The sequence below is a fragment of the Aplidium turbinatum genome, chromosome 11 (genome assembly GCF_918807975.1).
Source record: "Aplidium turbinatum chromosome 11, kaAplTurb1.1, whole genome shotgun sequence".
In the NCBI taxonomy this organism is placed as follows: Eukaryota; Metazoa; Chordata; class Ascidiacea; order Aplousobranchia; family Polyclinidae; genus Aplidium; species Aplidium turbinatum.
The window spans coordinates 23,452,850-23,466,025 of record NC_137482.1 but is presented as its reverse complement, the minus strand read 5'-3'; the positions used below and the strand labels follow the sequence as shown (position 1 = coordinate 23,466,025).

The following is a 13,176-nucleotide window of genomic DNA, read 5'->3' as shown; positions in this document are numbered from 1 at the left end:
CTATACTACGTCTTCGTTTGGGGCCTCACAGGTAGACCTCCCGATGACGTCATGGTCAGCAGTTTGATCTAAATCTCCGCCTTCGAGGGAGGTAAAAACTAAATAGGCCTACTTACGAAAGTATAAATAGATGTGACAACGGATAGCGATAGGACTTTGCAAGGTTCCTGTTGTCAAAACCACAATATTTTGCCTGCTTTTAAGAATACTTTGCGACTTTATTGCGATTTTGTGGGGATTTCTGTTTTTTTTTTCTATTCAATTTACTTCAACTATAGCGAAATCAATTCTTAACTTAATAAATTACACTAGATTGTTGTGCAAATGCCAGCATTTGATGAATGCAAAATAGCAGCAGTACCATACTTCAGACTGTGTATTTTCTTCCAAATTCAACTACCGTACACCAAAATTTTCTCAAATTAATGATTTTGTCAAGTATAGAATGTGTTTCTTCGAAAAGAAGCATTGAAGAAGCCAAAAAATAGTATCACGTAAATTGTTAAAAATTCTTGAGGAAAATCTCCAGCAGTTTTCTATATCTAAATGTTTGTCCTTTAAATAATTTTGCATTTTAGCGTCTATTCTCTCTTGGAGTGATATTTAAATTCGACGAAGCCATATTAAAACACTAAAATGTTTCCATGATCTGCTGCTGCGTGGTCTGTCAAGTTTTATGTACTAATTGTCCTACTATGTCAAGCCGATGTTTTCATGTCAGTAAACATCCATGTCAGTGATGTTTACAGAGTCTCAGAGTTAACGCCCTGTTCTGTTATCGGGCTTGGAGCATTGGTTGCAACATGGCCACCTGGAGATGCGGCCTGATTTGTCACATTTTGCAGATTTTGATTACAGCTACTGCTAGTGCTTGACTGACATTTTTTGAGATGTTATTACTTTTTGCGGTTTCCTAATGACATAAAACTTTTTTGTTGCCTTGGAGAAGCAGTAGCAAATGAGAAAAAGTAAGTTGAAAAACGCAAAATCAGACTGTTATTGAAAATTAACAGTCTGACTAAAATCTTCGAAATCAATTTTTTTTGTTTTTCGACATGTGAGAATGTTAAAACCTATTGTGTCATCTGGGGAAAAGAGAAAAGAAAGCGTAAAAACCTAATTTTTAGAAAAATTTATTTAAACGTTCGCCCAAAGTTAGAAAAACCTGGAAATTTCTGCAAAATGTGACAAATCAGGCCATATCTTTAGGTGGCCATGGTTGCAAATAAAAAATACATTGCAAATGCAAAGCAAACCCAACGCATCAAGAAAGTTTTCAATATTTAAAAAAGTCAGCACCCTTCCCAGACAACAAAATCCCTCTTTTTACATTTATTTAACGTCTGTAGAGTGTAGACGTTGAATCAATTGTAGAAATTGACGGATTTTGCTGTCTGGATTGCAGCTGATCTTTAACGGTATTAGGATGACTACCTCTATTTTCTTGGTTGAAACATCACCTACTAACAGTCTTCTTCAATGCAAGTGCTGTATTTCGTTTGCCTAAAAATATGTTTGCCTTTTGCGAAAGCACTTTTCGAAATAAAAATTTTGAACAGCAATAGGCTATTCTGGGCTATTTTTGTTGTTTCGACGCTAATTGCTTTGTGTTGTTTTGCTTTGGTTTCGAATTGAAACGGAAACTAAATTGAAACGGAAACTAAATTGAAACGGAAACTAAATTGAAACGGAAACAAAGGGGTGTCGATTATTCAAGCTTTCAAGTGTTTACCACAAAAATATTTCGAAACTAGTTTGAAATCCGAAATATTTCGTTTCGTCGCAAAGTTTTTTGCTTAAGTTTCATTCGATTTCAACTCAAAAAGCTTGTTTCGAACGTTTCTGTGATCCAGAAATTCTAACAACACAATGCTGACAACTTCGATGACATTGTCCACAATCATATAGCATCGAATCAAAATATACTGCATATAGCACGATCTTCTATTTCTTTATGAGGGTTGTTAATTTCAACAATTTTGTAAGTTTTTTTTTCTACCAGCATTACCATATTCCGCACTGAAAGTTTCCTTCGCTCTCATTCTTTGGTCACAATCATAAAAGCGTTGTGCTGAGCCCAACCGTGCAATCGTGTTCGCTCGGTTCGCTTCAAGCTAAGTTACGTAATTAAACATTGGCTTCACGCTTCATTGATTTCTTAGTAGTTGTTGGACATATAGCGTGGCAAGGATGTTTGAAACGTTAAATGTTCACACGCGTTTTTGCAATAACTTTAATAGGGAATATTTTATTCCGAAGAGGCTACAATTAGATCTAATGTTATTTTGCAACATGACTTTAAATCTTTCACTATGCACTTGCACAAAATTTACAAGTGTTGCAGTTTGCAAGGATATGCAATTATGCACCAAGGCTTGGACCTTGCAGCCCTTAAAGTAAACAAAAAACTTACCAGCAATTGTTGTGTCTTACTTGACTGAAAACTTAAAAAAATATTCGCGTTTATGGCACGCGATAGTTAAAAGGCGTCTTTTTGTTACTGTTTTGTTACCACAAACTTAAAAATTTTTCTGCGATTACAATTTCGTTTCGGCGTCATATCAACTCATACTTACTTGGCGACGGTTTTCACTGTGATCACGCAGGCGGTGGACCCAGGGTGAGGCCTAGGCATTGCACTTCGCTTAGGTTGACCCCTGCGATTACCTCAAATGTGGGTAACTCGGTCGCGTAATTTCTGTTAGTGGGGACTGCGTACGCGCTGTCCCTGTTCAAAAACAATAATCCTTGAAGAACACATCAAGCTTGCATGCTTAATCAATTTGATAAACTTGTAAGTTTACAGTATAAAAGATTAGGATTTGTTACTCCGGAATCCCGTTTTTTGTTTTAAAGTGCACTAAATTGTCAAACTTCACATGAATTTCACGTAGCTCAACAGCAACCCGAATAACTAGAATTATGTTTGTCCATGATCAGCGACTAGAAATAAAGCCACAGGGTACATGAACAAAGTTTTAAATTTGAATTCCCCGCACAACTTTACAGTACTGCTTTGATATTTCACTGTTAGCTGCCCACACAGTCAAACTATAATGGCATATTATTATGTAACTTTCCAAAAACTCGTAGTTTACACTGCTACGCTATGTGTCACCTGTTATCTGCATTGCTTCAGCTAACTATCCGTAGACAGATCACAATACACGACCACTACAATTCCTTTTAAAATGCACGACTGCAAGTTGTGCACCCCTGGTTTTCGCAATAGCTTTTCCGGCCGGGAACACTTGATTATGTGCTGCTTCGAGAAAAAAAGTACAATGTGGGCAGAGGAAGGGTAGCTTTCGCTGACCCCAGAGTCTTATTTAGATGGGCCGCTGCAATCCTGTCATCCCAGGGCGAGTGGGACGACGGAAAGGGACGGTTAAAGATTTTCCGCTGCAATCACTCTTCCAGCATCCAGCCGTTTCAGCTGAAAGGGACTGGTTATACGTGGGTTGTTACGCCCTTGGCTATCTAATCTTTTTCAAAGATGTTTTACGACCGTACTGAGCTAGTGAGACCAACCGCTGCAATCAGTCTGGCATGCGGAACGCTGTTGGAAAACAAAAGAGGATCGATGTGCCTCATGTTGTAACTCAAATTAAACATGGCCCATTTGTGCCAGATTTCGGTGGCGTCTTCCATGCGAAGGAGATGGCGAATTCTGTTGATGTGGCTTGTTTGAAATTTTGATTAATGTCCACCATGGTTATGCCTCCATCTTTTACGGGAGGAAGTGTTTTGCTTCTCTGAAGTTGTTCGAATGGTGAGGGATACCATAGAAAATTGAAGAGGATTTTGTTGAGTTCTTTGAGGTGTTGTTGAGATGGCATCAACACTCTACTCAGATGCAAAGTGACGGGTACCATGAGAGTGTTGATGATAAACATTTTTCCATAGAGGGAGAGTCTTCGTGGTTTGTTGATGTTGGCGATCGTTTAGGTTTTTGTGATGGCCGTCTGCCAGTTCATTTTATCCATTTCTGTTTTGTTTGTTCCTAGCCAAATGCCCAGGATCTTGATGTTGTTCAAGATCGCAGCTTATGGAAAGAGCTGCTGAGCTTGGTGGGCCAGATCTGGTTTGGACGCCAGGATCTAGGTCTTTCCTCTGTTTACTTTCTGGCCAGACATGGTCTGGTATAAGGATATAGTTCTTTGTTAGTTTCTACGAGAGATGGAATGTCTCTTGACTCTTGTTATGAATGTGGTGTCGTCCGCATATTGCTGAATTTTGATTGTAAGCTTGGAAAAGCGAAAACCGTTGATAAGTTGTTTTTATTTTTTTCCGACGAGTGAGCACGTCAGCACAGATTATGAAATAGAGCATGCTGAGGGGACATCCCTGTCGAATGCTCCTATTGACGTTGATTCGTTTGGTTAAGGTTCCATTTATTTCTATCTTGCTTTTTGTTTTGTTGTAAACAAAAGACAGGTAGTTTTTTGGTTTCATCATTATTGGTTTCACGCCGAGTTTCTTCAGGATTCCATAGAGAAAAAAGTGACACTCTATCGAAGGCTTTTTCGAAGTCAGTTATCATGATGTACAAGTCCCTGCGTTGTGTTTGAAATGCTTCCAGGACTGCTTGTATGTTCATTGTGACATGCTCTATTTTGCGGTTTGTCAATTCACATTTCTGATTTAGACAAATCAGGTTTGTGATCATGAGTATGAGTCTGTTGGAGAGGATTTTACTCAAAATCTTGTAGTCTGTGTTGAGGAAAGAGACCGATCTCCAGTTTTTGAGTTTTTCTGTTTCATTTTTTTTTCTCAAATATTAATTTGTAGTCATTTCCAAAACGTCGTATTTCAGAAAGTGACAGCAATTTTGGTAAAAGAATCTGCCGAGACCATCGGATCCGGGTGCGGAATCTTTGTTTAGAGAGTCAATGGCGATTTTTACTTTAGAGTTATCAGCTCAGTTTGTAAGCCAGAAATGTTCTGCTGACTCTTCTTCTTCATCGCACAGCCGACATCGATCGTCCTTGCTCTTCCCAGACAGCAAAATCCGTCATGTTTTACATTGATTCAACCCTTATAGACGTAGAATCAATGTAAAAATGACCGATTTTGCTGTCTGGTTTGTAGGTTGTTGCGTGTGGCGTTAGTTTACAGAAATTTTTTCTCATTTAAATGCTGCATTGTGTTAAGTTTGTATCTGTCTTGGCCTTTGCTTAATTGAAAAGAGAGCAACATACGACTACCTCAGCTTTTGTTTTTCTTTCAGCAAGAAACTATGCAAATATATAATGTACAAAAAAACATTATTCGTTGTAAAGGAACCACAGACTTCATTTGCTGCAATGAAAATAATGTTTTCTGCAATGAAGGAACGTTCATTCCTTGTCGACATGGGAGAGGGAGGGAAGATCTCTTCACTTTACCAACCTCTATAGTTGCCGCTATTTTGTCGATTGCGAGGTTTCTTCCACTTCAAGGGAGCAGCCACTTTTTGGTATCATCAGCTAAGACGCGTAGATATTCTGGTCCATTTGAAGGGCAGAAACTTTTATTACAACAAGGGGACGATCAAAAAGACAAAAAAAAACGTTTAAAGGCCAAGGATCTTGTCAGCATACTTATTTTTAATCAAGCTGCTATGCCCGAAGGTATTTTTTTTTAATTTGCTACAGCCTCTATACAACCATTTCATGTAAGAAACAAACATTGGGCTTGACAATCAAACACGACTGTGGCTTGTAAATTGAAATGGAGTTATAAACAGTATTGCAATGTCGGCTACGCAAAAAAATTGATGTTATTTGCGTTATAACGGTCATCACATTCGCAATTCAGTATAGGCTACGTTGTGAACCTTGGATATAAAATACAACAGGATATTTTGCGATCTCGTTTGAAATCGCAATCCAGTAGGTTACATTGTGAACTTTGGATAACTGTAAAACGGGATGTTTTGCTACCTTGCTTGTACAAAATAATGGAGTCCTCTGAAGAGCAGGTACTCTAAAAATAATTTGCATTATTTGGTACCACAAACCTAAAAAACTTTTTGATATAGGAGTTTCTTAGATCGTCACTTCCAACTCATACTTACTTGGCGACGGTTTTCACTGTGATCACGCAGGCAGTGGACCCAGGGTGAGGCCTAGGCATTGCACTTCGCTTAGGTTGACCCCTGCGATTACCTCAAATGTGGGTAATTCGGTCGCGTAATTTCTGTTAGTGGGGACTGCGTACGCGCTGTCCCTGTTTCTACAATTTGAACATATGAGGAAAGACGTTTGTTCCGTCAGCTTCTCACTTCTTTTGTGTTCACGCGAAGGCAAAACTCTGACTCCATATTCAAAAAGGTAGTGAAGTTTAGAAGCAGATGATGGCGGCGAGACCTTTGTATTGTTCTTTCATTCTTCCTTGTTCAATATTCAAAAAGGAATCTATTCAATATACATTCAAACAGACCGAAAAAAGAGTGTTAACAAATTAGATTTTTGTATTGTGAACCAAAATTCGGTTTCTTATCAATTATTGTTTTTGTATGAAATATCATATAGGATTTATAAAACTAAGTTGAAACTGATCTAATCCAAGATGCTGATTACAAGACAGGACTTCTTGTGAATCATTGCGACTTAAAAGTGTATGAAATGATTGCAGATAGCATAAACAACAAAAACACACAAAAACAAGTAAAACAACTAGGTCTAAAAAGTCGTTTTTAACACAATGTACTCACATTGTACTAAAAATGACTCATGTTAATGATACATTATAATCTACCTAGCTCATAAACATTCTATTTTACTAATGAAGTTTGACCAATGTCAAAATGGTTTATTCGTAGAATCTTGATTTCAAAGTTCACTCGTTTGTCATCTCCATACAGCTTGCTTCAGGTTTATCACCAATATACACTTCAGGTATCTGTGGCCTGCAAGTCGATGTGCATGTGGGTGCTTGCCCTGCAGCACTACAATGACGTCAAAACCATGGTTGAACCAAAACAAAGGAGGGTTCAAGAAGCAAAAGAAGCACTAGATGTCGCCCAAGAGAACCTCAGAGTAAAGCAGGTGATGAATTGTATAGAAATTCTGAACGAGTTCTATTTTCTTGCTGAGAGAAGTTGCCTGTTTGGGATTTTTAATATTTTCTTTAACTTTTGTAGCGAGTTTAAGACTTGCCATCCATGGCGATTATTTACTAAAAAGATCAGAAATCTAAACATGCTTTGGTTGCATTGTGCACTGAAATATACTGGCAACGTTTGAAATAAAAAATTTCTAACTTTGTTCACATTTCTTGAATGAGAATTGGTTTTCCGTATTCCTACGATGGTGACTTCAAGTTTGAAATTTTGCAGCAGCAGCTGTTTTTATGTCTCATTGTTTTGCACATGTAAAACCCTACACACGTGCATTGTTGATTTACTAAGTTTAAGGATTGTTTTCAATGATCCAACTGGTCACTTTGTCTTCATAGGAGAGCTTAGCAAAGATTCAAGAGCACTTGACCAAGTTAAAAAAGAAGCACGAAGACAGCCTGCTCCAACAAGTAGCTCTAAAAGAACGTAAAGTGGTCACTGGAAAACGACTCCAAAGAGCTGCTGTGCTCATAGGCGCCCTGGTCGATGAAGAGGTAGATTTGTGATCTTGTTTGTCATATGAGTTTATGTAATGTCTGCTTTCACCTGCAGCACCAATGAACACTTAGTGTTTATCTGTTGCATCAGCTCTCACTAATGGACAAGTACATTTCTCCACTTACATTACGCTAGGGTCGTTGGAAAGATGCTGTAGATCGTCTCAAAAACAAGCTCAGTGGTTTGATCGGTGATACCGTAGTATCAGCGGCTTCAGTGGCTTACCTCGGTCCATTCATCCGATCCTACCGGGATAAACTCACTTCATCTTGGCTGAGCTCTTGTCAGAAGTTCAATGTTCAGACGTCACCGCATTATGATGTCGTCAAGCTGATGGGCAACGACAACCAGGTAAACAAAGCGGAGGATTGGAACGTTTTGAAATATTTTGCGACTAAAACTAGCCACAGTTTTTCAGCTGCGCTCTCACAAGACTTTCAGATGTGAGTTTCTCGTTTTCTGTTTGATGTTGTGCGTACTGTACTTTTGAAAGATATAATTTTGTCAGCCGATAACGTTTTAGCATAGTTGTCCATTCAAGGTGTGTTTTTTATTTGAAAGTATGACAGTATCACCATTTTTGAAATAAATTTATGTCTAAGCATCAAATAACATGTGAACGTTTGTAATTATATGGCAATTTTGAAATCTAAACATATTTTTTCAGATTCGCGAGTGGCACAATCAGGGACTTCCCCGTGATATGCAATCAACAGTAAACGCTGTGGTCATTCATGCAGCACGACGTTGGCCCCTTATCATCGATCCACAAGGGCAGGTACAAGCTAAGGTTTTGCTAACGAACTTGTCACTGCCAGCGAGTGTTGTCGGCATGTGTTAACATCATACATTGTGATCTGATTCGTTTAAATGTACTTGAATTCCACTCAATCGCTGAATATACTGTGCAGTGCTTTGTGGCATAAATTGATCATAAGTTTGTTGTTTCAACGTTGATTTTGCCAATGCTCATTTTATCCGTTGCCAGGCAACAAACTGGATCAAGCAAATGGAGAAGGATTCCCTTCATGTCGTCCATGCTGGCGATCCGAACTACATGAAGAACGTGGAGAACGCGATCCGAGTTGGTGAGACCCTGCTGCTCTGCGACGTGGGGGAAACACTGGACCCTGAGCTGCGCCCTGTCTTGCAAAAAGAACTCACCAGACGGTAGCATTCTGCGCTTTCTGATAACGTGACTTTGACGAGTAGATATTATTGTTTACACTATTTTGGTTTAAAGTGTTATCTGGTTGCAGTCAGTCAACTGAGGCGATTTGACGATACGTGTGTATTTTATTGTTTAGCTTTGGGAGGAGTAATTCTGCAATACCATAGGCAGATCACAGACAACAGCTTAATTAGGTTATTTCCTGACAGGAGCAGAGAGTTTTGCCTAAAACGTTCAAATTTAATATGTTATACAGAATAAAACTGTATGTTATGTCATAAGTGCAGACAGTTGTGTTGTATGATTTAATATGTTATGTTACTTCGTATTTATCGTTATTGCTTTTGGTATAATGTTATTCCATCCAATTTAGTTGTTGTCTGTCCAAGTGTTCAATTGCCTTTAGTACTTTATTGTTGTATCCCATTTTGGCTCAACATAATGTATCGTTGTTGTTGTTGTGAGTGATGCAAAGTAAGGTTACATGCCGACATGATATGGAACATTTTACTCAAAATTAACCTTAGTTTCAGAGCAGTTGAGCATGTTGGTCGAAGGACGCTGGTTCGACACCTATTGAAAACACCCCGCTTTGTTTTTACACTTTTAACTTGAATTGTGGCCATTGTATCAATTTTGTCTGTCACTTGACATGATGGATTGTGATGCTTCTACAGAGCTGGCCAGGATTACATCACAATTGGAGGAACAGAAATAAGTTACAATGAGAATTTCCGGCTCTACATGACGACCAGCCGCGCTAATCCTCATTTCCTCCCTGCAGTCTGTATTGCGGTTACTTTGATTAACTTCACTGTCACGTTTGAAGGCTTGCAAGTTAGTGTGGCTATAGTTGGATTTAGTGATTCATCAGAGAACGAGAATTTTGTCATTTAAACAAATTAGCCTTTAGCATACCAGGAGTGTTAACTCTTTTTTATGATAACGTCTGTTTGAACACTTTTTCGGTAATAATGTGCATCTGTGTCTGTAGCAATTATGTACTTATCTTCTTTCACCTACATTTTCATGCTTGGTTCCATTTGCTTATTTTTGTGTTTGCTTTGTTGATTTTTAGGGCCAACTTTTGTCAAGTGTAGTTACTCACGAGCGCCCTCAACTGGAAGTGCAGCGTGGAGAGCTACTCCGCACGATTGCTGAAGACATGAAGCTGCTGCAAGAACTCGAAGACAAAGCTTTGATGCTACTAGAGGTGCTGTTTCCGCGTGCGGTTATGTCAGTATACATTGTCGTGAAATTTACGTACTGTTTTTGAATCAATTTATGCTTAAGTTTGCTATGTTTTCGATTTCCTGCTGCAATATAACTAATACGATTCAAGTAAAGAAATGATAAAAAAGGAAGAAAAGCATTCGTTAAACCAACAACGTTTTTGTCTCAGAAATTTTGTCTCTGTGATTCATAAGTTGCACAAATGCAAGAGTGAAGTGGTCAAAACAGATGTCATAATAGCTGTTTATGATGAAGAAACGGCTTTATGATAATGTTGAACTGTTTATGTTACTTCAGACCCAACAAGGTCACATCTTGGATGATGAAGATTTAATATCGACTCTGAGGCAAAGCAAAGTGACGTCAGCTGAAGTAATGGACCGTTTGAAACTTTCGGAAGAAAATGAATTGAAAACCGAAGCTGCTAGGGGTCGCTACTTGCCTGTAGCCACAAGAGGCGCTGTTCTTTACTTTGTTTTGGCCGACCTTGAAATATTGAACTCAATGTATCAGTTTTCACTTCAATGGTTCACAGACAAGTTTATTCAGTGTGTAGGTCAGTGGCTACTATTTCTTGACCATTTTTGCAACATCTTGCCGCTTTCTTTTCATCCATCCAACTATCGTATGCTTGTAATTCCGCATCAGTTTTGTCATCATCACCATTCAGCACGAAATTGTTATTACTTATTACTTATTATCGTTGTTATTACGGTGTTATTACAACTTGAGATATGTACATCCCGTGAGGTTTATTTAAATTTTTTCGGACTCCGTTCAATTTCAATAAATTTTGGATTAAAAATTTTTTTTTCGTACTATCTTTTTGATTTATTTGACATTTCATTTCAAAACAGCTTGGTAAGCATTGGTGTCAATATAGCAACTGATGCGCCATGTAACAGGTGTATGAAGTGCGTGCAGTGCTTTGAATAGTTCGACAAAGAAGTAAATTTTGTTACGTTTCTTTCAGAACAAGCCCATGATGAGGATGCTTCAACAATTGCATCCGGGTCTGAAGCCGATGGAAGAGACAATGAAGACCGGGAAGATAACACTGAAGAGGAATCATTGGATCAGATGCTGCAGAAGATGATCAATATCTTAACGCAGGGAGTCTACAAGGTGATGAAATGCATGGGTGCTCAGATTATAACTTGTGTTTTATGCAAACACTCATTTCATCGTAAACATATCACGCTGTATGAGCGCACCATCCAAAAAGTAAAAGAGACTTTGTTGTTTTCTATTTGAATAAGAGTACTGATGAAGCCACTTTCACGGCGGCGAAAGCTCAACATATTTTATTTAGTTTCCAAACCTGACTGTTTTTATTTATTGATTTTATTCGTGCGGTTGCGTCCTGCAAGACCACAAATTTCTAGCATTTCTGCAAAAATTTCTTTTACTTCTCCCAACATTGAGTAGCGGGAACAGAGATGAAGAGACTTCAGAATCATTTTATTACTCAGACTTTACTGTCCCGCCATTTTTAGAGATTTTACAACCTTGTGACTCATATGTTAGAAAATAGACGATTTTCATATTGTACCATGTTGCAAGTTACAAATAATTTATACTGTTTCACGTAACACAAATGTTTTCTCAGCTGTTCGCAGCTTCCACGTGAAATTTTTGCTATAATTTTTTCATCTGTGATTTCCATGCAAGATATTCGTACTAAATTCGAATGTTTATCACCAGATGCAGTGATGAGTGCTGTAGTCTTCTGAAATACATAATTGCTATTTGAATGAAACCGGTTACTATAATCGTGACTTCATAATCTATATTTCCAGGTTGTTTCATACAGTTTGTTTGGTGAGCATCAGATTGTCTTCTCGTTTCTACTGACAACCGCAATCATGCGTAACAACTCACGTCACCAGGACAAGTGGGGAGGACTTGGAGAACTTTCTGACTTGTACTGGAACGTCTTTCTCCACACAAGGGCCCTAGCGAGCATGACGGAAGAGGAAATATTGGTACTGATTTCAAACAACTGCTAACATAGGAACGATGCCATTGATACTTCATAGTCCTGTATTTCAGTAAAATTCATGTCACTACTGCAAGGTAGCATAAAGTCATCTCGCCATATCAAAACGGTTGGGAGTGACCATATAGCTAAATGGCTTTGTGTTAGTATGCTTGGCGTGTTTGTACCAAAGTGATTAAGACTTTTTATTCCAAAAGTTGTGTTGCTGCCAATATTTGTTAGCAAACAATGCAACAGATTTAACCAAATACTGAAACTTTCAAGCAACAACGCTCGTCAATTTATGATTTCGAATCTAACAACTATGGTCATCGATCTTGTAAATAGCCTACATCATAAAAATCCTCCAGTGCCTTGTTAAAAACCTATATCTTTTACAGATGTGTCATTTCCTTTGTAGATGAAATATTGATGACGTATTTTCGTTTAAAGGTAAAGCATGATGGGAGGTCAGCTATGGCTCGTCTGGAGGAGAAGGCTGGAGTTTCCAAATCGTCAGGTCCTCCTTTGACCTGGATAGATGGGGACACATGGAAGCAGTGTCAGTATGCTTCATTGAAGATTGCGTCTTTGAACACCTTGTGCGAATCCTTTGTGACATCGCCTTCTCTTTGGGATTCGTTTTTTACTGACCCTGATCCCTTCCACTTAATGGCGTCATCACGTCCCACGGATGATGTATTTAATTGGACGACTCTCACAACCTTTGAAAGGTAAATAATGTGTCGTCTAATTTTTTTAAACTTTTTTTTATCTGTATAGCATTGGTTTTGCTGAATTTTTCTATCAGCTATCACCACAAGGTTGAGCACTCACTAGTACAGCGAGCAGTTGCGATTCGCTAACCATAACGGTGTAGCATCCCACACTAGCCATTTCAATTCTTGTCGATGTCAATTCTTGCTACAAAACGGCTGCTAAGAAACATATAGTTGATTGGATGGTCTAAATGGCTAGCGTGGATGCTACACCGTTATGGTTAGCGAATCGCAACTGCTCGCTGTACTAGTGAGTGCTCAGCCTTGTGCTGATAGCCGGGAAGAATGCTCCTTTTTTCGCAATAAGGTTGTCATCTTAGGCGCAACAAGACCATTTATTGATTAGTTTAGTGAGGATTCGTAGTCCCATTTCTTTAATTTTGAACCTACTTACTCTGCCATGACATTGTTTAAG

At 38.6% G+C, this 13,176-nt stretch overlaps 1 protein-coding gene and 2 non-coding genes across 3 annotated transcripts in view; all 3 read left to right on the top strand.

The window, feature by feature from the left end:
- Positions 1-13,176, top strand: part of LOC145780334 (dynein axonemal heavy chain 6-like) — a 78,885-nt gene that overhangs the window by 52,239 nt on the left and 13,470 nt on the right. Inside the window, exons 63-73 of the mRNA XM_082592035.1 lie at positions 6,882-7,031; positions 7,441-7,596; positions 7,736-7,951; positions 8,268-8,378; positions 8,589-8,770; positions 9,449-9,608; positions 9,850-9,984; positions 10,302-10,560; positions 10,978-11,129; positions 11,804-11,989; positions 12,436-12,716. Of these exons, the coding sequence (XP_082448161.1) occupies positions 6,882-7,031; positions 7,441-7,596; positions 7,736-7,951; positions 8,268-8,378; positions 8,589-8,770; positions 9,449-9,608; positions 9,850-9,984; positions 10,302-10,560; positions 10,978-11,129; positions 11,804-11,989; positions 12,436-12,716 (1,988 nt within the window). The remainder of the gene's footprint in view (positions 1-6,881; positions 7,032-7,440; positions 7,597-7,735; positions 7,952-8,267; positions 8,379-8,588; positions 8,771-9,448; positions 9,609-9,849; positions 9,985-10,301; positions 10,561-10,977; positions 11,130-11,803; positions 11,990-12,435; positions 12,717-13,176) is intronic.
- Positions 2,569-2,732, top strand: LOC145780391 (U1 spliceosomal RNA). Its single transcript, XR_014290626.1, has one exon. It is a non-coding gene; the product is annotated as a U1 spliceosomal RNA (small nuclear RNA).
- On the top strand, positions 6,051-6,214 carry LOC145780377 (U1 spliceosomal RNA). The gene has a single exon (XR_014290614.1). It is a non-coding gene; the product is annotated as a U1 spliceosomal RNA (small nuclear RNA).